This window comes from Vulpes vulpes, chromosome 14, assembly GCF_048418805.1.
Source record: "Vulpes vulpes isolate BD-2025 chromosome 14, VulVul3, whole genome shotgun sequence".
Taxonomy (NCBI): Eukaryota; Metazoa; Chordata; class Mammalia; order Carnivora; family Canidae; genus Vulpes; species Vulpes vulpes.
The window spans coordinates 87,143,450-87,171,261 of record NC_132793.1 but is presented as its reverse complement, the minus strand read 5'-3'; the positions used below and the strand labels follow the sequence as shown (position 1 = coordinate 87,171,261).

General features: G+C 35.9%; 1 protein-coding gene across 24 annotated transcripts in view; it reads left to right on the top strand.

Moving 5' to 3' along the window:
- TJP1 (tight junction protein 1) overlaps nucleotides 1-27,812 on the top strand; it is a 250,703-nt gene that overhangs the window by 142,235 nt on the left and 80,656 nt on the right. For all 24 annotated transcript variants that reach the window (XM_072737097.1, XM_072737096.1, XM_072737094.1 and 21 more), the window contains one exon: nucleotides 25,661-25,717. In XM_072737097.1, the coding sequence (XP_072593198.1) occupies nucleotides 25,661-25,717 (57 nt within the window). The remainder of the gene's footprint in view (nucleotides 1-25,660; nucleotides 25,718-27,812) is intronic.

Here is a 27,812-nt window from a genome sequence, read left to right as displayed (position 1 = left end):
GATGAAGAACAACCTAAAGATGAAACTTGAGCCAATGACTTAGAATAAAAAACGAAATTTTGCTTAGATTTTAAAATATTTATATTGTTCACCCTTTAGGGGTTTCCTTTCCTAGGTGGAAGGGCCCTGTTTTCATATTACACATAATGTCACTTTGTTCCTGAGGTGGGATCTCTGATACTTGATATCCAAGACAACACACTTCATTTTTAAAAAATTACTATATTTATATATATAAATACTATGTATATATACTATATTTAGTATATTTTATGTACTATATATATAAAAACCTAGAAAGTATTTATTACTGTATTTCAATTCAGGCAGCGCTACATGAGGGAAATGCTACCTCACCAGACAACACACTTTAAAAGGGTTATTTCAAGTATGCAGAGAAAGTTTTCAATGGCTAGTTACAGTAAAATGATTTAGAAGGAACAGCCCTTTTCCTCCTGAATTATGGGGTTGAGATTTATAGCATGTTGAAAAGCATCACTAGTTGAATATTACATTGTAGGAACATGTGTGTTTTTAAATATTTGTGAGTAAAGTGTAAGCTGAAAGCTTATTTATTTTAAATGCTGTATTATGAGCCTGCCACAAAACCTTTTGTAGAACAAGGCAGGTAGGCTGTAAAAAATAGGCGAAATGAAAGAATATTTAGCCATTTCCCTAAATCGCATTTAATTTCTCGAGGTGACTAAAAATGCTTACTACAAGCCAGACTGTGTACTTAATACTATACACGTGATACTTTTGTTCCCCTACTCTAACCCTCAGTTTAAAAAACAAAAAGACCTTAATTTTGCAGCTTGCTTTTTTGTTTTAATTTTTTTTTTTAGTTTTTATTTATTTATGATAGTCACAGAGAGAGAGAGAGAGAGAGAGAGAGGCAGAGACACAGGCAGGGGGAGAAGCAGGCTCCAGGCACCGGGAGCCTGACGTGGGATTCGATCCTGGGTCTCCAGGATCGCACCCAAAGGCAGGCGCCAAACCGCTGCACCACCCAGGGATCCCCTGCTTTTTTGTTGTAGCAGAGTAGTTTGTAGAACTCTTCTCTAAGCCAGTGCCTGTGGTTCTGTATCTTTTTGTAATAGCTTAATAGTCTGCTATCCTGAGAATATGCTGCAGATCATCATTACCTTATTGACAGACATTTAACTTGTGTTCAGGATTTTGCTATTGTAATAAGTGGCTTTATATTTATATCTGTGTACTATTGTGTTAAGTTCTTAAAAATGGAATTTCTGGATCCAAGGGTATGTGCATTTAAAAATCTGGTAAATCCTACTAAATTTTTCTCAGAGAAGAACATGCCTAGGGAATAAATGCAACACTTGTTGGTAAATTTTAAAGGACATAAAACCTGAGTGAATTAGATGTGAGGGAGTTGGGGAGAGTCAGTATTATAGAATATACTGATTACCCCAAGTCGATTTATGTATAAATGTAATAAAATTCCAATTAGAATTTCAGTGGCATTATAGAAAACTTGACATATTAATGAGAAAGTTTATCTGATAAAATGAATGAATGAAAGCCATGAAATTTTGGACAAAGAAGGCCCTACTAGGAAATCTAATATGTTATAAATTTGGAGTAATATAAAGCTTCTGTCAGCTCAGGAATAGACAGTGGAACCACAGAATCCAGGAACAGTTTTGTATTTATGAGCTTTTGGTGATTATCATCATCAGCAATCAGTATTAAGGTATTGTCCTAAGTGCGTAACATGAATTAACTGATTTAATTCTTACAGTAACTCTATGAAATGAGCATTACTATTATCCCCACTTTATGATTGAGGAAATTGAAACAGAGATAAAGTAATTTGCCCAAATTCACTTAGCCAGCAAGAGCATAATGAAATAATGCTTATTTCATAGAGTTACTATACTACAAGAATATTGTAGATTACTGGGGAAAGGATGGGTTATTTATTCAGTAGGTAATGCTGGGACTGCTGGTTATCCTTTTTTTTTTTTTTTTTTTAATGGTAGTTTTCTGCTTTAAACCATAGACTCCCCCCAAATCCAGATGACATGTTTGAGTAAGAGCAAATAAAATAGATCATAAAAAAGTACACCTGGGTTAGAAAGGGCTTCTTTGTACGTGATGTTAAATAATAAAGGAAAAGGTTTTTATACATGTAGTATACATCTGAATTGCAAGCATAATTACTAGAGCGCCTTGATAATAAAATTATTCTAAAGTTGAAAATAAGGATTTGAGGGTGGTTCTCTGTCTCACCAAGGAGTTAATTATATAAGAAAATGGTGTGAATAATTATTAGGAGGAGGGTTTCCTATTGGTTGACTCACAGAAAGTGGCTGAAGGAAGTTACAGTGGCTTGTGGATTTTCAAGCTGTTTCACTTTGGAGGAAGCAATAAAATTTAAGGTTGCACTATCATTTATGTTTATTACATTTTGGTGCTTAAACGTTTCCATTATGTTTAAGGGACAGTGTTTTTTTTTCTTGTGGTTATTTCTAAAATTATAATGTATAAAAATCATTTACATCACTTAATTGATTTATTGTATCAAGTAAGGCACAGTGGACTTTTCTTATTTATTTATTCATTCCTTCATTCCTTCATTCAGAAATGCTGGGCATGAACTTGAATTCCAGGGCTTGAACTCACAACCCTGAGATTGTAACCTGAGCTGAAATCAAGAGTTGGACACTCAATTGACTAAGTCAGCCAGGTGCCCCTGGAATTTTCTTAATAGTGAACATTTGAAAGTTACGAACTGTAGAAAATTAGTCTTTACAGGTAGGAATTGTGTTCTGAGCAGCTGGTACAATGTAGTTTTAATTTTGGTACTTACTGATCAATGCATATTTGCTGCATATTACTTTAAAAGTAAAGGAGAAACTCACCGAACTTTATGAGAATTCGGTTGATTATGTCTGCCAACTTTTAATGAGCTTCACTGTAGTAATATTTTTCTAGATATGCCAAGTTTATACATTACTTATTTTTCACTGGAAATATTTTAATAGTATTTAAGGCAAAAGGCTTTTATTTATGTTAGCATTTCATTTATGGTTAAAACTAATTCATGTTCTTTGTTGATCGTCTTGACTATATTTATGACTCAAGTTCATTTTTGGACGGCCCTGTACGACAGTGACTTTTCCAGTCATACTGTGGCTTTTTTCTCAGGTTGTGTAATGGCACAAATTCCACTACACTGTTAGGAAAGACACACCTCCCCCCCCCCTTTTTTTTTAAGATACAGATGTTTTCATGTTAGGATCTTACAACCTTTGTTTTATATTTAAGAAGGAGTCATGCTGGGGCACCTGGGTGGCTCAGGCAGTGGAGCATCTGACTCTTCATTTCGGCTTAGGTCGTGATTTCAGGGTCGTGCTCAGAAGGGAGTCCATTTGAGAGTGTCTCTCTACCCCTTCCTTTACTCCTCTTTTCCTCTAAAATAAATAAACTCTAAAAAAAAACCAAAAAAACACCAAAAGACTCGTGATGCTCATTGATTACTGTCAGTGAGTGATAGAGGAGTCAGCCATCCACAACCAACAAATAATGAATTTGAGACCAATCTGTGGCTTTGAGGGCTGTAATGCTCTGTAGATAGTACTGTTCCCTGTTTGGTTTGAAGGAAACAGATTACAGTAGTTCACTCATTTTTTCAATCCTGGAAACAATGTACTGGCTCTGACTTTTACTTGCTCTTTAATCTTTTTTCTATTTAGAGACCAAATGTAAACTCTGTACAGTTCTAAGAATAAAACAGTATAAATAAGAACATCATATCACCATGCTGTTAACAAAAAGGTCTTAAAAAATAATTTTGGTGAAAATTTGGGAATGTAGTCCTGTTTCTCAACAAAACCATGACATGGTTCAGTCTATTGAAAGACCATGAGCCCAGCTATAAATTCGTGTGTGGGACCACCCATCCCTGACTGCTCAGTCATACCTCTTTTCAGGCTCCTGTGCACACATGTGCGCTTGGTATCTGGTCCTGACTAAGCATTGTGGCTGAAGACAGCCTAATGAAATGAGCAGGTATTTTTTATTAGGAGAGTTTCTGGTCAAATGTTAAATAAGATTAGATATAGTTGTTGATGACTAGTATGATATTTCTGAAATACTGGACTGGAACTTGCTTTGCATCTTTGGATTTTGTAAGGCAGTCTTGAGAAACCTTTTGAGTTTAACAGCTTTTAATCTGGGAGGAAGAGAGCGACATTAGGATAGTTTACTGAGGGTTTTTTAGTTGTGGTTTTTTTTTTTTGTTTTGTTTTGTTTTGTTTTTACAGTTTACTGAGTTTCAAATTTCATCCAAAATTGATAGGCTTCAGAACTGTATTTCCAGTGCAAGGCAGTAATAAATATAGCCCTTTTGGTATCTCTGACCTAGAGTGCTTCTTTATTTATTTATTGTAGAGAAGAGTAGCTTCAGGTTGCTCCTTTATGGGTTAGCCAGGTGCTTTATTTCCATTCCTTCTGAAACAGATAAATTCTTAATAAAGAGAAGTATGCCATGAGTATATGAGTAGGGAGTTTCATTTTATAACTTAAAAATGAATGAAAAGAATAGACTCTTGGGTGATCGACTATGTCACAAAAACATTGCTTCAGAACAAGAGAAAACCTGTGTTGCCAAAATTTGAACCATAAAACATAGCATTTGAGACTTAATAACAAAGCCTTGACTGTTACATATGTAATGTTAAATATTGAGTCTCACATGGCCCTTAACTTTGGGATAGATCAAAAGATAAATTTCTATTCGTGTTGCAGGTATATATCAGAACCACCGAACTCTTTCGTGCTAGTGAAATTCTGGGAAGTTGACTGATAAATGACCTCAATCATTCTAGTTTATTGTGCCCAGAAGGGATGTGAAAACAGGAGCTAATATTACTTTATATGGATACTAATTAGGAACGTAAGGTTAGCATATGCCTCTTCTAATTAAAAATTTTTTTGATTTGCCAATTTTTTTTTTTTTTAAATAGGATATATTCCCAAGGAGTGAAAGTTCTTTTTTTCTTCTTCTTCTTTTTTTTTAATCTTAGGAATTTTTTTTTTTTTTATATTTTATTTATTCATTCATGAGAGACACAGAGAAACAGATACAGGCAGAAGGAGAAGCAGGCTCCACGCAGGGAGCCTGATGTGGGGCTCGATCCTGGGTTTCCAGGATCATGCCCTGGACCAAAGGCAGGCGCTAAACCGCTAAGCCACCCAAGGATCCCCAATCTTAGGAATTTTCACTTTTGAAATTGTCATTGGTAATCTTTGGGGTTTGTACAGTTTCTGATGACTGAATTAAACTTAATTACCTCTCAAGTTCATAATTATAAAATCCAGAAAGATTTTGGTAATTAATTTTTTGTTGTTGTTGTTAACCCAAGAAACATTCATTGAGCACATTTTGTTTTGGATCTCTGTCCTCTAGAAGCTTATAGTTTCCAGCCGCTTTATACTGTAATAATCAGTTGTGATGCGTGTTTTACATTTCAATTTTACATTATTTACTCATAAAAAAATATGAGCACACTTACAGTCATTTTATAATAATACAGCATCTTATGTGCCTTTTTTGTTTGGGGAAGGTGGTAGAGTCTTATCTAGAGCCTAGGCTTGCTCTAACACATGAGTTTCAGTATTTTTCTTTGTTAATTTTTAAAAAATGTTTAATTGAATCTGGACACAGCCATGTAATTGTGTGCATGTGTTTGGTGAACGTATCTCAAAAGGTGAAAAATGTTAAGAAAAAGGTTAAGAATTAATTAGAATTTATTTACATACCTAAAACTCCTTGAGAATACTAACATGGAAAATGCACAATATGCTAGCTGCTATTTTTTTTTTTTTTTTATGATAGTCACACAGAGAGAGAGAGAGAGAGAGAGAGAGGCAGAGACACAGGCAGAGGGAGAAGCAGGCTCCATGCACCGGGAGCCCGATGTGGGATTCGATCCCGGGTCTCCAGGATCGCACCCTGGGCCAAAGGCAGGCGCCAAACCGCTGCGCCACCCAGGGATCCCGCTGCTACTATTATATTTAGGGTCTGACAAGCTGTGAAATAACGGAATAATTTGAGTTTTTGAAATTTTACTTTACATTCAGCAGATACTTATCGGGAACTTAGCACGTGCCAGGCCCTGTTGTAGATGCTAGAGATGGAACAGTGAACATCTCTATACACATGGAGCATTTTAACAGTGAGCAGACAACAACAAATAAAATACTGTACATGATGATAAGTTCTAGAATTCCTAACATGCCATTTCTGGATCATATCCTCCTTCTCCCAAAGATTACAACTATCTTGTCTTCTGTGGTACTCATTTTCTAGCTTTTCTTTATAATTTTACCACTTAATTATGCATTCCGCGAACACAGTAGTTTTGCCTGTGAGATTTACACACACAGAATCTTCCAGTGTGGATTCTGTTATGTATGGTTGCTTTTGCTCAGCATTGCTTTTGTGAGATGTGGGTAACTAGTTCATTAGTTTTCATTGTATTCATGGATCAAATTCATAGTAATCCATTGTATGAGGACTTCACTGCCAAATCCACTTTGGAAAAAAAAATAGTTTGAAGTAGACTTTTGTGGGTTTTGTTTTTGTTTTTGTTTTTGTTTTTTGTGAGAAAAAATTGTATTCCTCAATTCTCCTTTGTATTGTATTCCTCTAAGGGGCAAGAATTAGATAAGCCTATTAGCTAGTCATTGGAGTATAACAGCTCTGTGAAATAAAGTAAGCTGCTTTTGGTGTTCATATGATGTCTACCTTCAAAAGTCAAAACTGAAGTGTTTAGTTTTGAGGATATTTTATGACTAGGGTCTTAAAATTCATCATCTTAAAGTATATTTTAGTAAGTACCCATTTACCTGACTCTGATCAGACCAATAAAAGCCACAATCAAGAAAGTACATGCTTTGGACAAAGCAAGTAAAAACAGGCCTGTGTTTCAAAGTATAATGTAGGAAATCTTTCTCGTGGTGTCATGTAAAGAAACTTTGGAAGATTTATATACTGGTTGTTGTTTTTAAGTGTTATGTGTTGAAGTATCTGATCAAATGTATAACAACCCATATTTTTCTGCTCTATTGTCTATAAAATCAGAAAACAGTGGCCGTGGCAAGTAGATTTACATGTGTTGTAAGTATGAGAAAAGCGTGTTGATAATAAGTAGCCCCCCAATACTGAGCATTGATTCTGTGACAAGTACTAAGGTATGTATTTTGTGTGCATTGTTTTATTTAATCTTAACAGCTCTGTATATAACAGCTCTGTTATGTACTAGTGTTATCTGTATTTTAAATGTGGGGTTGAATTTCCTTGCTGTAGCTAATTGCACACCTGTTTGTGTGCTTTATAGTTCGTACATGCACGTGCTTATACATTCATGCGTTCTAAAGGAGTGTCATGGAGATGAGTGTGGAATGGTGTTAGGTGACTTTTAGATCACATAGGTAGCATGAATCCTGAAAGCTGGGAAACACACGGTGCTGTGGCAGTCAGGGAGCACAGCTGATCTGAAGGAAGTAGCTGTTGCTCAGCTCCAGCTGATTGTTGGCATGGAGGAAGGCAGGCCAGATCTTCCGGTTTTTCAAACAGGTTGTAAATCTGGATTTTTATGTAAATTATCTTGACTTACACATTGTCAGATGACGTCCTTTTTGTGCCTTTTTATTGTGAAATACAATACCTGTATAAAAGTACTTAAAGAAGATGTAAATTATTAGAAAATCAACACCCATATAAACACCACCCAAGTGAAGAAATAAAATATTGCCAGCTTCTCAGAAGCTTTTTGTCTTGCTTGTTCCTCCTAATAATACTACCCTAGTTAGGTAGCCTCAGTCTTGACCATAAGATCCATATGTTGTGACCTTCCTAGATAACACCTTTACTCCCCTAAGGCAGTGTGGTGACTTTATGTTTTTAAGGTTTGTATGTTGTGTATGAATTCATTCATCTGTATAGTGTTCTATTGCATGAATATTCTACAGTTTATTCAATCTGCTGTTGATGGACATTTGGGTTATTTCCTAATTTGGTCTGTTAAGAGTAATGCTTCCATAAACACTTGTACATTTCTTTTGGTGCACACACATATTTCTCTAAGATATGTATTTGGGGATGGAGTTGCTCCTGGATTGTTTAGTGTATCTTCAATTTTTGTAATTGAAATAGTGATTGAATAATGTGTTTTCCAAAGAGGTTGTACCAGTTTGCAGTCTTCATCATCAGTGAATGAGAGTCTCTTTTGCTCTGCATTTTCACCAGTACTTGGTGTTATTAGACACTTCAATTTTAGACCTTCTGATGGGTCTTTTAGTACGATTTCTTTGTAGTCTTAATTTACATTTCTTTGACTAGATGAGGTTGAGCAACTTTTCATGTATATAGCCTGCCCAAGTTTTTTGCCTGCTTTTTTGTGGGACTTTCTTTTCTTATTGATGTGCTTTACATTTTTTGGATAAAAGCCAGTTGATTTTATGTATTTTAGATATGTTTTCCAGCATGGTGGTACTCATCTTAATGGTCTTTTTATGAATGGCAGCTCTTGATTGGTATGTGGTTTGAGGGTAGTGGCACAGGGAAAGGCCAGCCAAAAAAGAGTTTCAAGAGAGACCTCTCAGCTGGCCAGGTCCTGCACAGAGAGAGATCAAGTAAACTAAGGACTGGAAAGGTTTTCATTGCTTTACTATATGAATTTAGATTATGGAATCTGAATCTTGAATCTTTTTTCTTTGTAACATACAGCCACTTAATAGCTGTTCTCTCATCCGTGAAACACAGATAATATTGACAGTACCCACCTCAGGGTGGTTGTGCACTCAGCACAATGTTCAGCACGTTGTGAGCTGTTATGTTAAGCTCTATCTTTTAAAACCATTTTAAGTGAAGTTCGTTTTAATGTTAGAGAAGAGGCACGTAGGAATTAGGTTTCTTTTGCATGTGTGCATCCTAGTATGAACATTTAATTTATGTGTTTATGTATGTACATATTTGCTTATTTGATACTGCACAAAGGTTGGCCTGTAGGTTAAGAGCCCAGCAAGATGTGCTATGGTTTCAGAGAAGTCTTTGGGCTCTGAGATTTTTTTTTTTTTTTTTTTAAGATTTTACTTATTTATTGGTGAGACACAGAGGGGAGAGCAAGAGAAGCAGAGACATAGGCAGAAGGAGAAGCAGGCTCCACGCAAGGAGCCCGACATGGGACTCGATCCCGGGACCCCAGGATCATGTCCTGGGCCAAAGGCAGGCACTACACCACAAAGCCACCCAGGGATCCCGGCTCTGAGATATTTTTGAAAAAATTTATTACAATAGCATTAAGTAAGAGACCTGCACTCTTTATTCTGATGGATTAGAGAATACTATTCCAAATCCAACACACAGCTGGAATATCTATCCAGTAAGGTGAATGATTGATTAGCAAATTCTGTTCACTTTTTAACTCCTGAGCACTTAGTAGTTTCTGCTTGTTCCATCTGTACTTTGTAGCATCCCCTATACTTTCCCTCCTCTGCCCCAACACATGTATACATACATATATGTTATAGTCTCTCTGGATTCCTGTAATAGCTGCCTAAGTATAATATACCCCTTCTTTTTCCTTACTCTTTTCAAAATCCAAGTTTTACTAGCTTCCCACCCTCTTCCTAAAACTCCTAGACTTACTGCCTTTAGAAGACCAAAATCCATACTATGGTCAGTAAGCTTCTGGATTATTTGACCCCTGCCTATCCCTCTGGCCTCATTTTGCATCTTTCTCCTCCTTGCTGTGTTCTCAAACTATGCTGTCCTCTTTTTGGTTCTTTGTGGCTGTTACACTTCCTGCCAAGTTTCTCCTCTCGTAGCACTGTTTTTCTTTCTTTGAAGTACTCATTTAAGCCTGTGATTATATATTTAGTTGTGAAATTTTTTTTCTTCTTCTAGATTGTAAGCTCCATGTGAAGAAAGATCAGTACTGATGGTGTCCTAGTCACAGAACTTAACACGGTGTCTGGCATAGAGTAAACTCTCAAATATTATTTGAATTAGTGAAAGGACTTTCCTGCCCTAGGGGGTTCTTGCGTGTACTGTTTTTCTACCTGGAGAACTTCCCTACCTTTACCCTTTATTCACCAAGCACCTGTCTCAAGAATCACATGTCCTGAGCCCAAAAAATAGGTCAGAACTCTCCTTTAAGATCTCTATATGGGCAGCCCCTGTGGCTCAGTGGTTTAGCACTGCCTTCAGTCCAGGGCGTGATCCTGGAGACCCGGGATCAAGTCCCACATCAGGCTCCCTGCATGGAGCCTGTATCTCCCTCTGCCTGTGTCTCTGCTTCTCTCTCTCTCTCTCTCTCTCTCTCTCTCTCTCTCTGTCTCTCTCTCATGAATAAATAAACAAAATCTTAAAAAAAAAATCTAAAAAAAAAAAATCTGTATACTTTTTTTCTTTGTAACATACAGCAGTTTGTGTTTACTTGTCTTCTGGTTATTTGATTAATATCTGATGTCTTTCCTAAACTTAGAGTGGCCTTTTTAATACTCTGTTACTCACTTGTAATAGACTAGGTTAAAGTCAGCCTAGAAACTCCTAGAAGGTGCTAACACATCTCTAGACCTAGCTGCATTTTTCTTTTCTGAAGAGAGAGAGCTGTTTAAGTAGCCATCCTATGGAAATTTATTTACTGGCCTGGCATCTTTGTAGCAGCATTCTTGATTTGAGTCTTCCCTAGATCAGTAATTAATTTCTGGCCCTCTCATTAAGGAGTGAACTTGTTGGATGAGCACTGGGTGTTGTATGAAGCGCTGAGTCACTGTGTTGTACATCTGAAACTGATACTACAATGTATGTTAACTAACTGGAATTTACATAAAAATTTAAAAACCAGGGAGATCCCTGGGTGGCTCAGCAGTTTGGCGCCTGCCTTCTGCCTAGGGTGTGATCCTGGAGTCCTGGGATCAAGTCCCACGTCGGTCGGGCTCCTTACATGGAGCCTGCTTCTCCCTCTGCCTGTGTCTCTGCCTCTCTCTCTGTGTGTGTCTCATGAATAAATGAATAAAATCTTTTTTAAAAAGTTAAAAAAAAAACAACAGAGAAGACATACAGCTGACCAACAGATGCATGAAAAGATACTCAACATCATTAATCAGGGAAATGCAAATCAAAACCACAATGAGATATTACCTCAGACCTGTCAGAATGGCTAAAATCAAGAACACAAGAATCAAGTGCTGGCGAAGATGTGAAGAAAGGAGAACCCTCTTGTACTGTTGGTGGGAATGCAAAGTGGTGCAGCCACTCTAGAAAACAGTATGGAGGTTCCTCAGAAAGTGAAAAATAGAACTACCCTAAGATCCAGCAATTGCACTACTAGTTCTTTACTCAATACAAAAATAATAATTCATAGGGATACCTGCACCCCATTGTTTATAGCAGCATTATCAACAATAGCCAAATTATGGAAACAGCCCAAGTGTCTATCAACGGATAAAGATGTGGTGTTTGTGTGTGTGTTTGTGTGTGTGTGTGTATCACGTATATATAAAACATGGAATATTATTCAGCCATCAAAAAGAACTCAATCTTGCCATTTGCAATGACATGGATGGAACTAGTGTAGAATGCTAAGTGAAATAAACCAGTCAGAGAAAGACAAATACCTGATTTCAACTCATGTGCAATTTAAGAAACAAAACAAACAAGCAGATGTGGGGAGAGGACAGAAACAAAGAAAGAGACTCTTAACTATAGAGAACAAACTGATGGTTAACAGAGAAGGTCGGTGGTGATGGGGAATGAGTGATGAGCACTGGGTGTTGTATGGAAGTGTTAAATCACTATATTGTACACCTGAAGCTAATATTACACAGCATGTTAACTGTATGGAATTTAAATAAAAACTCTGAAAAATTTTCTAGTCCCCTCAAGTTAACCTTTCTTTTTTATTTTTTTAAGTGGTAGAATTTCATACCCATACAAAAGTAGGTGAACAATATAGAAAGTCCCCATATTACCATCACCAGGTACAGTTATCAAATTATGGCCAGTTTCATTGATACTTCTCAATGTATTGTATCTTCTCTCCCCCACTATTTTGAAGCAAGTACCAGACTTGTGTTTTTTATCTGTCAGTATTTGAGTATATATCTCTAAAAGATAAGAATTCTTTAAAAAAGAATGATATGACCATTAATAAAATTTAAAAATAACTTCCAAATTCAAGATCCAGTGTTTAGTCAATATAAAGTTTCCAGTTGTCTTAAATATGAGCTTTTATTTTTAAATGTAGTTTTTAAGAATCAGGATCTAAAGTTCTGTTTTGGTTGTTTGGTTTCTCCTAATTCTCTTAGACTATAAGGTTCTCCCAGGGCACCTGGCTTGCTCGGTTTGGTGGAGCATGCAACACTTGATGTTAGGATTGTGAGTTCGAGTCCCACATTGGGTGTAGAGATTGCTTAAAAATAAAATCTTGGGCAGCCCCGGTGGCCCAGCAATTTAATTTAGCGCTGCCTTTGGCCCAGGGTGTGATCCTGGAGACCCGGGGTTGAGTCCCACATCGGGCTCTCTGCATGGAGCCTGCTTCTCCCTCTCCCTGTGTCTCTGCGTCTCTCATGAATAAATAAATAAAATCTTTTTTAAAAAATAAAATCTTAAACAAAAAAGACTATAAGGTTCCTCCATTTCTCTTTTTTATCCTCTTTGTCTCCCTGTAGTTTTATTGGTGAGGAACGGGGTTGTTTGTCCTTATAATGTTTTGGTGCTTGCTTTCCCGTGGTGGTTACTATGTTTTTCTGCCCTCTGTATTTACTCTTCTTTGGTCATTAGAGCCAAAGCACTTCTGATAGAAATATGTGAGTCGCACATGTAACTTAGAATGTTTATTAGCTACATCAAGGAGTTAAAATTAAACAAGTTAATTTTAACATTTTTATATAGTGCATATACCAAAAATACTACCATTTTAACTATGGCAGTTAACTATGACACTTTAGTTTCTCTATTTCCTTGTCTTTCACAACCTTGACACTTTGAGTGAACAGTGGTCAGTTGTTTTTTAGAATGTTCCAATTTGGGTTTGTGTGATGTTTCATGATTTGATTGACATTATGCATTTTTGATAAGACTACCACAGACATAATGGCTTGTCTTTCTCAGTGCATCATGTCAGGAGATGATGACATGATGATGATTCTCCATTTGTTAATTGGAATTTATCTGTAAGGAAGAGCTAACCCTTCTTTACTTATTTATTTGATTATTTATATCAGTATGCATTCACAGATAATTTATTCCATGGATTACAGTCTGTTAGTATTATTATTTATTTTGTTGCTCACATTGTTACAGCTTTGGCTATTGAAATCCTACTTAGAGCACTTTTTATTTTTTTGGTACAAGTGTTTAAGGTTCATTTTCCCTGCCCTAACCCTGGATTCACTCACTTGGCCAAGGAGACCTGATCCTTTTATTGGAGAATGGAATTTAGAAACCAGGATCTGTGTGCCCATTGGTACTGTGATGGTGATGTTCCCAGGCCCTTCCGGCAGTCACAGCTAGACAGGCACATAGGTTAATGTTTTCCCTATCCTCTTCAGTTGTGGTATTCCTTTGAAATAGTTTATTTGTTAAGTGTATTCTGTCTGGGGTCCCACCTCCAAGATCACCACCACCACCTATCTCATCCTGGTTGATATTCATTTATTTATTATTTTGGGGTATGTGGAACATTACTGTAGTTCAAAGCATATACAAAAATATATGCTCAGAAGTGTTAATTCTTCCTCGTTCCCAACACCCCCAAACCATTTTCTTTTCCTTTATATTTCCTGCTTACCTTGTAATTTTTTAGTTTCTCATTTATTATTTCTGTATTTCTTCTGCACAGAGGAATGAATAGGTATATATGTATAATTTTATATTCCTTTCTTTCTTACATCAAGATTAGCATACTGTAGATAGATTTATTCACTTAAAGGTATGTCCTTGAAATTGTTCCATATCAGTTCATAGAGATCATCATTTTTAATAGCTGCATAATACTTCCATTGTACTGATATACCATAGTTTTTTCATTCACTATCCCATATATGGTCATTTAGGTTGTTGCCAAGATGAACTTGAAATTACAAACATTGCTGCAGTGTATGACTTTCTACATATATATATTCACATTGTTGGATATGTATCTTAGAAGTAGAATCTCTTCTACTTCTACATGTTGTTTAGTTCTGTTAGGTATTGCCACATTCCCTCCAGAAAGTCAGTACTAATTTGTATTCCCATTAGAAAGTTATGAGAGGAATTGTATCCTCACAGTTTTGCAAACAGACTGTGTTGTCGTACTTTTTATTTTTTGCCATTTCGATGGGTAAAAAATGGCATCTTGGGGTTATTTTAATTTCCATTTTTCTTGTGAGTGAGTTTGAACATTTTTTTCAAATATTTGAGGACCATTTTAATTGTTTTTATGTGAAGTATTTGTCTTTTTTCTTTTTAGACTTTTCCGTTTTTCTATAGGTTTATTTCTTTACATATTAGAGATATTGGCCATTTTTGGTATATTTTGCAAATGTATTCACCTAGGTTTCTGCTTAAGAATGTTTATGGTGTGTGTGTATACGTTTGCATTTTGGTCATTTGGACATTTTTAATTTTTTTTGTGTACCGGATTTATTTCCTAAGTGAGTTATGGTTAGAAAGCCTTTTCCTACACCAACATTAAAGAGAAATTCACTTGGGTTTTCTTCTAGTATTTATATGGTTTTATTTTTTACATTTAGAACTGTAATTCTTTAGGAGTTTATTCTCGTGCATGGTGAAATATAGATCTAATTTTATGTTTTTTTTCAAGTGACTGACTAGTTGTTCCGGCACCATTTTATTAACAAGCATATCCTTTTCACCAGCAATTTGAGATGTTACCTTTCTTGCATCCTAATTTGCCATTTATTTTGGTGATCTATTTCTGGATTTTCCATTCTGTTCCACTGGTCTATTTGTCTAATCATGCACTAGTATCACACTTCTAATTATAGAATCCTTATAGTATGTCTTAATTAAGAGGACTTTAACTGATAGGGCTAGTTCCCTCTGGGAGTTTTTCTATTTTAGTGGGTGGTTTTTTAAAAAACTTGTTATTATACTCAAATGCAAACCTATAGTATGTTTTCTTAATGCCTGGCTTCTTATGTTCAACATTGAACAACGTTGTGAAATTCATCCATATTGGTTTGTGTAGTTGTGGTTTATTCATTTCATAATGTGTAATACTTTGAGTAAATGTTGTTATAGTTTTCTATTTTATTGCTGATGGGCATTTAGATTGTTTTTGTCTTTTGGTTATTCGAAATAGTACTATTGTGAATATTCTTGTAGTGAGTGTACACGTTTTTGTTCCATAGTGACCATAGCTTATGCATACTGGCAGATTTCAAAGAAGTTATATGCGTTTACACCCCCAGTAGTAGTGAGTTCTGATTAGATTGTTCACTAACACTTCATGTTTTCTTTTTTCATATTAGCTCATTGTGTTTGAATGTCTGGGTAGCATTTCATTATGTTTTTAATTTGTATTCTCCTGTTGATTAATGAAATATAGCACTTTTCCCACATGCTTATTGGCCATTTTGATATCTTCTTTTGTGAAGTTTCTTCCTCAAGTCCTTAGCGCATCTTTTCTATTAAGCTGTCTTTATTGATAGGAATACTTTGCGTATTCTGGACATGAATACTATGTTGGATATGTATATATTAGGTTATTTTTTATTTTTGACAACAGATCAAATTTTTAAACTCTTATGTATCTGTAATTAGCATTACTTTATAAACCTAGTTTTACATGAAAATAAATGATGAGGTAAAAAAATAAATTTACCTAAATGACTTGCATTAAAACTCCCTTCCTTTGAATCTTGATCAATTACTCTTGCCACCTTAATGGTAAGATTTTCAGCTTCAAGATGCCTGATCTTAGAAGCAGGAAGAAGCTCCCTGAACAGTGTCTCTAAGAAAGTCTTACCAGTTAAAACAAAGCTTGTCACCTTTTTTACCTTAGATGTTTTGTGATTTGTTTGAAATAGTTTTGGGGGGGCATTTGGTCGTTTAAGCCCAGTTGGTTAAGTGTCCCAACTCTTGGTTTCAGCTCAAGGCATGATCTCATTATGGTGAGATCTGCTGCGTGGGGTTTGCACTCAGTGGGGACTCTGCTTGAAGATTCTCTCCCTCTGCCACACCACCTCCCCTTGCCTCCTGCCATGCCCTCACAGTCTCTCTTACTCTTTCTTTCTCAAATAAATAAATCTTTAAAAAAATAAAATAGGGTTTAAGATAGGAAGGCTGATTTTAAAGAAATGTGATCTATTGAGTCTGTAAATTTGGTCTATTGTCCATTGAGTGCTTTGTTCTGTGGGTATCGTGGTTTTTCATGTATCTTATTTAGAAATCGAAAGGATTTTTTAAAACTTTTTTATTTTGAGCTAATGTTAAAGTTTTTAAAATAGTACTTTCCTTAATGTCCCTCATCCCACTCACTTTAATATTTTACATAAGCATAGAATTATCAAGGATAAGAAATTAACACTGATAAAATAATATTCACCAAACTATAGACTGTATTCAAATATTGCCAGTTTTTCCTCTGTTTCAGGATTCCACATTGTATTTGGTTGTTTCTTCTTATTGGTGCCTTTGAATGTGTAACAGACTCTCAGTCTTCCCTGTGGTATATGACCTTTATATTTTGAAGAGAATTAATCTGTTATTTTGTAGAATGCCCCTCAGTTTGTTTTGTCTGATACTGTCTAATGATTTTAGAATGAGATGATGCATTTTTGGCAAAAAAAAAAAACTATAAAAATCACAATGTATCCTTGGTGCATCATTTCAAGGGATTCGTGATGTTGATTTGTATTATTGGTGATGTTTACTTTGAACATTTGTTTAAGGTATTTCTCCACTGAAAGTTACTATATTTTTATAATTGATAAATATTTTGGAAGAGATAATTTGAGACTGTTAATCGTGGTACTCTTCAAACTTCCACCCACTAATTTTAGCATCCATTGGTGGATCTCATCTGTAACCCCATCTTACTTTTGGGGTTTGCCCGATGATAATTTTGTTTCCCTTTTTCCTTCCACGTTTGCTAATTGAAACTCCACTGTCAGGAGTGCTGTCCCTTTCTCATTTTTTTTGATTATACTGGTATGGACTCATGAATATCCATTTTATTCCATGAGTTAAATTTGAATATTATCTATTTGGTTTGTTCTTTAAGTTATTCTTGGCCGTTAGAAGTTCCCTCAGGTTGGTTCCTGTGTTCTTTTGACAAATATCCTTACATCCCTTTTTAAAAATATTTACTTATTTATTTTGTGCAGTCCCTTAATTTCTGGTATCACATGATGTTCCAGGTTCATCATATATTTTCATCCTGAAACCCACCTCTTCTCCAGGGAATCCTTGTTTATTAGTGGATAGTATTTAGAAATTTAGATCTCCATGATGGTTGTGCTCATTGCAGTTGGGTTTGTTTGCTTGCTTGCTTGCTTCCAGGCTGTTTCAGCAGATTGAGCTAGGAAATAGACATATGTATAATAATCTGTACACATCTACATGACTATTTCTCTCTGTATATATGGCTAAAACCATGGGTTTATGCTACTCAGATTCCAGTCTCATAGAATTCATTTTAGGCTTCCTCTTTTCTTTTCTTCTTTTCTTTTCTTTTCTTTTCTTTTCTTTTCTTTTCTTTTCTTTTCTTTTCTTTTCTTTTCTTTTCTTTTCTTTTTTCTTTTCTTTTCTTTTCTTTTCTTTTCTTTTCTTTTCTTTTCTTTCTTTTCTTTTCTTTTCTTTTCTTTTCTCTTTTCTTTTCTTTTCTTTTTTTCTTTTCTTTCTGTTTTCATTTTCTTTTTAAGATTTTATTCATTCTTGAGAGACACAGAGATGGGGCAGAGACCTAGAGGGAGAAGCAGGCTTCCTGAAGGGAGCCTGATCCGGGACTCGATCCCAGGATCACAACCTGAGCCGAAAGTAGATGCTCAACCACTGAGCCACCCAGATCCCCCTTCTTTTCTTATTTATAATTTTTTTCCTTTTAACAGTAGAAGCCCAGCTCTCATTATCTGTAGTGTATTTACTTCTTGGTTCACTTATAATTTACCTAGAAAATAATTTTAAACTTCTACCCATTCTTCCAGTAGAAAGACTTTCTAACTAGGGTATAGAATTTCTCTATAGTTCTTTTTGTCTTTGGCTTTACAACGTTCAGTCAAGATACTGTTTTCCTCAATTACCTATTTAGGTTCTGTTCTCTTCTGCCTTTTTCATGTGGTCACGTTATTCATTTGTAATAGAGTTGTTTGTTACTGTTTGTATTCCATTTTAGATAACTCTCCCCCACTACCATACCTTTGTTTTAATGTATTTTTTTGTTTTGTTTTTTGTTTTTTAGATTTTTAAATTTATTTATTCATGAGAGACACACAGAGGAGCAGAGACATAGGCAGAGGGAAAAGCAGGCTCTATGCAGGAAGCCTAATGTGGGACTTAATCCCAGAACTCTGGGATCATGCCCTGAGCCAAAGGCAGACAGACACTCAACCACTAAGCCACCCAGGCATTGCTGGTTTTGTTTTTTTGATATGAAAAGGATATATATATATCAGGAAGCAATATTGTGGTTCTGAGAGTCAGAGCTACAAAAAGATACATTCAGAAATAACTCTATTGTCAGTACCTGCCACCCCAATCTGTTTTCCTTTTCTACCTGGAAAGAATTTGAAAATGTCAACCTAAAAAAATAACAAAAAAACAGAAGAAGAAAGAAAATGTCAACCTAAATACAGTTTTGTTTTTGATAACTGGAAAGCACTCAAAGTTTTCTAGAGTGTCTGTAACTGTCCCTGATAAGAATTGATCAGTGTTTAATGTGCAAATAATGGTAACTTAGTTAAGCTGATATTCTTTCACATTGATCTTAGGCAGTGGCAAATACAGTGATTTATTTGTAAACTTGTATTTTAAGCAGACCTCCAACTTTGACCAAAAAATTCCAGTTACATTTATGTTTTCTAACTCTTAATGTTTTCTAATCATTTCATCATCATTTGGCTCCTAAATTGCTAACCAAGGAGTAGACAGAATAAAGCATTTGAAAATATAACCTACATTGAGTGTAGTAGGGTGTTAGATACTAAATTTACTTATTTTTTATTGAGACGGTTATCCTGCAGTTGCTGCACTTTATTTTGATCACCAATTGAATTTTTAAAAAAATATTTATTTATTTACTTATGATAGAGAGAGAGAGAGAGGCAGAGACACAGGAGGAGGGAGAAGCAGGCTCCATGCCAGGAGCCCGACGTGGGACCCGATCCCGGGACTCCAGGATCGCACCCTGGGCCAAAGGCAGGCGCCAAACCGCTGAGCCACCCAGGGATCCCCATCAATTGAATTCTTAAGTTTAGTGACTTCTTCAGTTATATTTGAGAAGTTTGTTGAATCTCTGAGTCTCCAAGATCTCTCTTCATATGACTTTAGGTTTATCTTTTTTACTACCTGTTGGACATTTCTATTTTGAGAGTTTACACGACACCCTTGTTTTCTAGATCAATCCAAATGTATATTTTCCGTACCTTTTAGCATATACTCTAGTCTTTTTCTTTGTACTTCATTTGTATAGCAGTGATCACAATTGAAATTAAATACTTACTTGAAACGTTAAGGAGGGGGGCACCTGGGTGGTTCAGTGGTTGAGCATCCACTTTTGGCTCAGGGTGTGATCCCGCTTTTGGCTCAGGGTGTGATCCCGGTATCCTGTGATCCATCGAGTCCCACATTGGACTCCCCACAGGGAACCTGCCTCTCTCTCTGTATCTCTCATGAATAAATAAATAAAGTGTTTTTTTTTTTTTTAAGAAAGGTCAAGGAGGGCAGGGGTCATCTGTTTTATTCACTGAAACTTAGGTTGTACTTCTTAAGTTCCTGGCTCAACCTGATCTCAGGAGATAATCTTGCATTTTATTTTGTGTGGAAAATAGCTCAAGACAAAACAAAGACACTGTGGAGAGCAGAAGAATTCAGAAATAATTCAGTGTAGCAGCTCTACTCACAGAAGGATCCCAGAGAGACCATCACTTGATTTTTCACAATGGAGGACTGCAAGTTACCAAGAGTGTTCAGCTGCCTCATTTAAGAGGTAGTACTGACTAAGCCAGTCTAGGTATATTTAATATTTAAAGGTCCAACAACTTAAAAAAATATATGGAAATCTTACTTTTTTGTGATATTTTCCATTTTTATATTTTATTTTGGTGTATACTCCGAACAATAAATATTTTGTATTAGCTGATTGGTTTTCCTGGGTGCCCACTGGCTGTTCCTTTTCAGATTCCTTTGATTGTTCCTGTTTTCCTTTTTCCTCCTAAAATAAGGGTCATCTTAGTCCTTGGGTAATTGGATCTTTTCTCTTGGGTTCAATACTACTCTGTTGATTACTTCTAGATCCTTATCTACTCCAGATCTCAATCTTGATCTTCAGCCCTATATGCAGCTCCCTACTGCCTGTGTGTCTGCTTCAGTAACTTCATAGGCACCTTCAATTTTGGATGTCTAAAACTAAATTTGTAATCTTTCCTTCGTCCTGCTTTTTCTAGCTGCCCAATTCAGAAACCTATCAGCCATCTTTAACTTTCCCCCCTTTTCACTTTAACTTTCTAACTGGTCTCCCTGCCTCAAATCCATCTTCCGTGTAACAGCCTTCAGAATGAGGTCGGGCTGTGTCATGTGATTGCCTGAAATTCCTTAGTGTTTTCCCATTGAGTTTCAAGTCCTTAGCATTATATTACAAGGTCTGTTGTAATGACACTTTTGTAGCTTCTCTTTTTACCCTTTCCTCTTCCACAAATTGTAAAACTCAGCCATCTCAAAGCCAGCTTTATGTGCAACATCAACAACCTTGCTGATGCGACGTTTCCTCTGAAACTTCTCTCCACAATTTTTTTAACTGGTCAGTCTCCAAGCTTGAACTCAAACATTGCTTTCATGGGGACTCTGTCTCTGATCCTCACAGCAGACAGAATCCTCCTCTTCTACACCATTTATGTAGTGTTATACACTTTCTCCTTGGGCCCTTTAGGAGGAAGAGGGATCTATCTTTGGCCTCCACAATACTTAGGATATCTGGTAAATGTTTGTTGAGTGAATGAGTAAATAAGTGAATGGGTTGCTTTTAAAATTATAGCCGTAAGATCATAAAATTTAACTAGCTTTTTACTCTTGGTTTATATCTAGATAATGTTTAGGGGCTAAGATTTTCCTTCATTTGTAGAACAGTTGCCTTATTTTATTCTATTTTGGAGTTGGTTTTATTCCAATTACAGGTTCATCTTGTTTTGTCAGTTTTTGTGTCCTCCTGTCTTTCCCACATTTGATCTATAATCAGCCCTAAAGGACAGCAAAACTGCCTAGAATTGGGATCTGAAGTTTTGGCAGGAATCCTTTTAGAGTTGGTGATCTGAGTAGTGTCTTTGCCAGCTGGAGCTTAGAACAAAGAAACCAAACAAACTCTTGGCAGATTCTGAAATGCAGTTTTTTGCTTCTCCAGAAATTGTGATTCTAGTCAGTTGATGCTGATTTAGAAATGTATGTAGAACTGAGAATCCAGTAGTCATGAATTGCAGTCATTCTTGATGCCTTGCAGTACTTCACTAACTATTGAATATGTGACCTGTTTGAAATTGGAATTATAATTGGACTACAATTAGAGAGATACAATCTAATAGAATTCTGGAGTTAGAAAGGACCTTTTACTTGAGATAATTTGATCCAGTTCTTTAATATTACAGGTGAGGAAAACTAAGGTAATTATCTAGTATGACACATTTGGGCTCTGATCTCTGTATTTATGGTTTAGTTCATTTTCTGTTTTTAATAGCATCTTTCCAGATTACTAGGGACTGATAGTGCTGGAATCCTGCTTTAAAGGACTAACGCTTTTTCCTGGGTCTCCCAGAAACTTAAACGCTCTGGGAAAGAGATTATAGATTTACCAGAAGATCCTTGTCCAATTTATGCAATTATGTATTATTTTTCTTTTAATAAGAAATGAGAAGCAATTTTAAAATAAGGATGTTGAGTTTTAACAGTCATTTATTTGAATAGGTAATAGATGAATTGATAAACACTACAAAAGGGGGGTCAGAGTGAAGATGTAAGGTATTCTTAGATATTCTTCCAAAGGAAACCCTCTGCTCCCCTTTTTCTCAAGTGTCAAAATTCTCATTCCTGACCATTTTTTGTTTGTAGTGCTTATGAAAATAGTGTTTAATTTACCAGTACAAAAACTTTTATATCAGTTTTAGTCTTCAATTTCTGAGTAATTTATTGTGATCACTTTTTAAGATTTGAGAGAGAGATGATGATTTTCAAACATTGCAAAGTTGAAAGAGTTTTACAATGGATACTTGAATACTGACAAATAAGAGTCTACCATTATATTTTGTTATATTTGCTTGCCACAGATCTGTTTGTTCATCTGTTCACTTCTCTCTTCATTCAGAACTCCTCATAAGGTCTGCCTAGTATCATACAAACAGCCATGAGACAGAATTTTGCTGCTTTTGCTACTGAAGGAAAACAAAAGCTATAGAGAGTAGAGAGAGGACATGCTTCATGATTTAACCTGCGACTACATTTTTGTTTTGTTTTGTGGTTTAAGTTGATAGGATTGGCAAGGCATAATAATATAGATTAAATCGATTTAATATGCTGGTCAAGAGCCTAACTAATCACCTTTTTATTTTATTTTATTATTTTATTTATTATTTAATTTATTTATTTAAAATTTTTTTTAATTTTTTAATTTATTTATGATAGGCACACGGGGGGGGGGGGGGCGGCAGAGACATAGGCAGAGGGAGAAGCAGGCTCCAAGCACCGGGAGCCCGGTGTGGGATTCGATCCTGGGTCTCCAGGATCGCACCCTGGGCCAAAGGCAGGCGCCAAACCGCTGCGCCACCCAGGGATCCCCTAATCACCTTTTTAATGTCTCATTCTCTGTTGTCTTCTTGTACTACATAGGTCTCCCTTATGATAAATCAGACTAATAAGGCTGTTTGGCTTTAACAGAGAAGTGAGCTATTATATTGCCCTTTCTTGGGAAGGCATTGAATTAGTTGAGATGTGTGCTTTCTAATCTTCCAGCAAAGAAACATACTCATTTTGATTGGAATGCCTAGAACAGTTGTTTTAGCATTTTTAGTTTTTCCCTTACCCAAAGAAAATAAATTTCTCTTTTTGTACTTCTCTTGAAGCTTGTATATTGAGACCTTAATATTTACATTATCTACATTTACCAACAGTAGAATAAATATTTTTTATAATTAACTGTAAAACAAAATAATCTTCTTAAATACTGTTTGTTTCCCAAAAACAAAGTTAATAATAGATATTTGAAGTTTCAAAGGAGATTTGGTGAATGTGGTTTGAAATACCTTAGCAGTTTATTCTGATTAGGAGTGAAGAAAGGAAAACAAAGAGATAAAATACCTAATGAAAAAATGTAACTCCTAATCCTTTCTCTCTGAAGATGATCATTGTTAACATTTTGTCTCCTTTTAGCCTTCCTGTTACTACTCATGTTTAAGCATAATTAGGATAACAATATATAAGCTGTTTCATAACCTGTTTTTCCCTCCTTAACGTTAATCTCCTTGTTTGATTAACATTGTTTTACAAAATAGAAAAATCTGAGGTCATTAAAATCATATGGAGGATGATAAACTGCTTCATACCAAAGAAAGTGTTATCACAGTACTTGCTTGTTGTCAGATCACTTTTCCTTTGCACTGATAGGAAAGAGATTAAAAAGGCAGTGGAGCAATGCTACTGGTTAAAGTGGATCAAGAAAAGATGAGCTTAGAGCTATGCAAGCAGTTCTCATTTTTAATAAGTCAGCTAAGATTGGACAAACTGGCAATTGTTGCAGATATTTTTATCACGTATATTTCAGTAGGACTCTCAGTGTTTAGCAGAATTACTCGTATCATCATTGCTTTACATTAATGGAGGAATTTTGTTTTTAATACATTAAATCCTGGTCAGTTTCTGTGAAAAAACAGAACAGCTTTGTTTCTAGCAGAAGTCCCATTAAAGGGAGGTTTTGCTGCATTTGATTGGAAGATTGAAACAAAACCTTGGTAAGGTTGGTAGTTTTTATCTATGGGAGTGAACAGAGAGATCCTTTCTCTCCCTGTCCTATTCATCTGGCAGGAAAGTTAATCTAGTTGCTTTGAATTTAGGGAAGCAGGCTTTCTTTATAGGGATTCATTTTCTAAAGTGGTATTAATCTTTGATTAAAGATGCTGTGGGAAAGGAGAAATGGGTCCATGACACCTTGATGGGAATATTCTCACAATGCTAATGACAGTGTAATAGAAAACGGATCTCACTTGTGAAATTGGCATTTATAACAGTGGGTAATCCGTGATGTTCTGAGAATATCATACTCAGCATTCTCCCCTTCTACCCTGCCTTTTGTTAATTCTGGAAAGGCCTTAAAAATTTTTTTTTGTTTGTAAATATATTTTTAATAGCGCCAGTTCCATGAAATGATAATAGTAAAAGAGACTGAATTACTTAGGCCTCCAAAAGCAATTAACCCAATTTCTAAGAAATTTTTTTCTGAATTTTTTAGTGTCAATGCCTTAGATAGGATAGTAACTTACTTCCCTCTCTCATAAGACGTTCTTGACAGGAGGCAAACCTGAACTACACAGTGGTTTGAGTAATCCCTGAATTGGAGCTGATGTTTCAACTCTATGATGATTCTTGGGGTATTTTGTAGTTGCTTGTTTTTCTTTCTTTCTTTCTTTCTTTCTTTCTTTCTTTCTTTCTTTCTTTCTTTCTTTCTTTCTTTCTTTCTTTCATTAGCATTAATTCATTTTTTAAATTTAAATTCAATTTTCCAGCATACAGTATAACAACACCCAGTGCTCATCACATCACTTTCCCTCCTTAATGCCCATCACTGCGTTACCCCATTCTCCCACCCACCTCCCCTTTTTTTTTTATTTGTTTGTTTCGCATGTGTGTGCATGATACATAAATTAGAAAAACTTTTTTTCCTTAGGGTTATAAACAAAGCTTGAGAAGATAGTTTGTAGCAAAACTGAAACTAAGTGGAGCAGTAGTGTTTAATTGTGTGATTTTTAAAGCACCAATGTCCAAATCTATGTAGTGGTCTTATCTGGTTTCCTGTAACATGTATATTTACAATTACGGAGTTAAGAGGTATTTGACTTTTCCTTCCTTTGTACAACGTAAGGAATGCTTTTTAAAATGTTTTGTGTGTCATCAGATATTTTAAAATAGTACTATTTCAACTTTCATTCTTTTTCTATCTGATGTTAAGTATAAAGTTACAGAATTAGCTGCCATGAATGAATATAGAGCAGCATCTGTGCAGATTAAGTTAAAAACAAAGGAAGTTCCTGCGTGTAGTTTCCTATCTATTACAACAAAAATAAAAGAAACAAAAAAGCCTTCTATAATTATTTCAGAATATCAAATACTAATAGTATGAGATTCCAGTGTGCAAATTGCTGGATGTTCTCACTTTATTAATGACATTTTCTTAAAAGATAATTTGTTTTTCTTTTCCTTTATCAGAACACAGCAATGGAGGAAACAGCTATATGGGAACAACACACAGTGACGCTTCACAGGGTAAGTTTCTGTTGCAGTAAATAATCTGTGTATAACTCAGGATACTGGCAGCTTTTGAAAACAATAGAGAAAAGCCAGATGTCAGGAAGTCAGAAGAAAGGGAAAAAACTTTTCTATATTCCTTTGTTTAAAATTAGAGTTGCAATAAATTCTTTATTAAGGTTAAAAGTGAACATGATTACTTTTTCGTATGTCCTTTTGGTGGTGGTTAGCTTTTTTTTTATTCCTGATGTAAGAAATTACAAAAATTTTTAAAAATTTGAGCCATCAGATAAAAGACATTGTATGATGGTATAAATTATAAACTGCTTCAGCCTTTCTGATTAGGTGTGCTTGTATTGTAGGCTTGGGGTTTAAAATCAAACCAAGTTGTGTGAGTAATAAAATCCTAAAAGATATTCTTGATTTGAAATACATAGACCCAAGCTATTGCTTATGCAATTTCAGGTGGACAGAGAGCAAATAACAGTAAGCGATAAGAGTAAGAGCTCTCTCTGAAGTGAGACTGTCCTGAATATGAATTCTAGTGCTGCCGCCTTTCCTTTAGAAATGGGCAAGTGATCTAACCCTATGCTAAAGCCTGGGTTTTTACAGGCTTAAAATGGGACTAATGGCAGCTCTTCATGTTTAACCTGAAGTGAGCACCTCCCATAACTCTCCCCTATTCTGCCTTTGAAGAGAGCTAACTCTTCTGATTACTCTTGCCCTTAAAGAATGAATAGAGGAAATTAGATAATTTGGGGGGGGGCGGGAGGCAAAGGGAGAAGGAGAGAGAGAATCTTTTTTAAAATTTATTTGAGAGGGATCCCTGGGTGGCGCAGTGGTTTGGCGCCTGCCTTTGGCCCAGGGCGCGATCCTGGAGACCCGGGATCGAATCCCACATCAGGCTCCCGGTGCATGGAGCCTGCTTCTCCCTCCGCCTGTGTCTCTGCCTCTCTCTCTCTCTCTGTGACTATCATAAATAAATAAAAAATTAAAAAAAAAAAAGAAAGAAAACTAAAATTTATTTGAGAGAGTGAAAAAGAGAGAGAGTAGGCACAGTGGGAAGGGGAGAACTCGCATGCTCCCCGCTGAACAGGGAGCCCAACGTGGGGCTCAATCCCAGGACCCAGAGATCACAACCTGAGCTGAAGGCACAACTGAGCCACCCAGGCACCTCAGGAGACAGAGAATCTTAAGTAGGATCCATACTTAGTGCAGAGCCAGGCACAGGGCTCCATCCCACAACCCTGAGATTGTGACCTGAGCCAAATCAGGAGTCAGCTGCTTAACCAACTGAGCCCCACCAGACGCCCCAAGATCAGAGATTAAATACTTCATACTACTGTTTTCTACCAACTGTGTCCATTGTTAGGAAAATGGCAAGGTGTAGGTAAATCATATTCCTGAACTCTGCCCATGATTATTTTGTGAATGTTTGAATCTTCACATAATAAATAATGGGTAAATTAATTATTAAAAAACAGTGATTTCAGGGATCTCTGAGTGGCTCAGCAGTTTAGTGCCTGCCTTCGTCCCAGGACGTGATCTCGGAGTCCCGGGATTGAGTCCCACATCAGGTTCCCTGCATGGAGCCTGCTTCTCCCTCTACCTGTGTCTCTGACACTAGCGTGTGCTCTCTCTCTCTCTCTCTCTCTCTCATGAATAAACAGATCAACTCTTTAAAAAAATAAACACAGTGATTTCAGATAGTTGACTTTTTTATGCCTCCCTAAATGGAAAAAGAAATCATTAAGTAATAATGACCTTAACTTTTAATTTTTAAGGCTAAAATATGGACAATTCTGAAATGTGCTAATAGATAGCAAAATATTTAAATCAGATTAAACGTTGTAAAATAGCTTCATACCTTGTAATTATTAGATTGTTGTGATGTAATTTGGTATTGTGTATGTCACCACATTACATTTATTTTAATACCTTTATTGCTTTTGTTGGTATAATTTGCATATAGGAAATTTGTCCTTAGTGTACAGTTCTGAGTTTGATAAATTGACATAGTCTTGTAACCACCAGCACAACCAAAATATCGAACGGTCCTATCACCTGAAATTTTCTCTTGTACCCATTTGTTTTTGTTTTTTGTTTTTTTTTT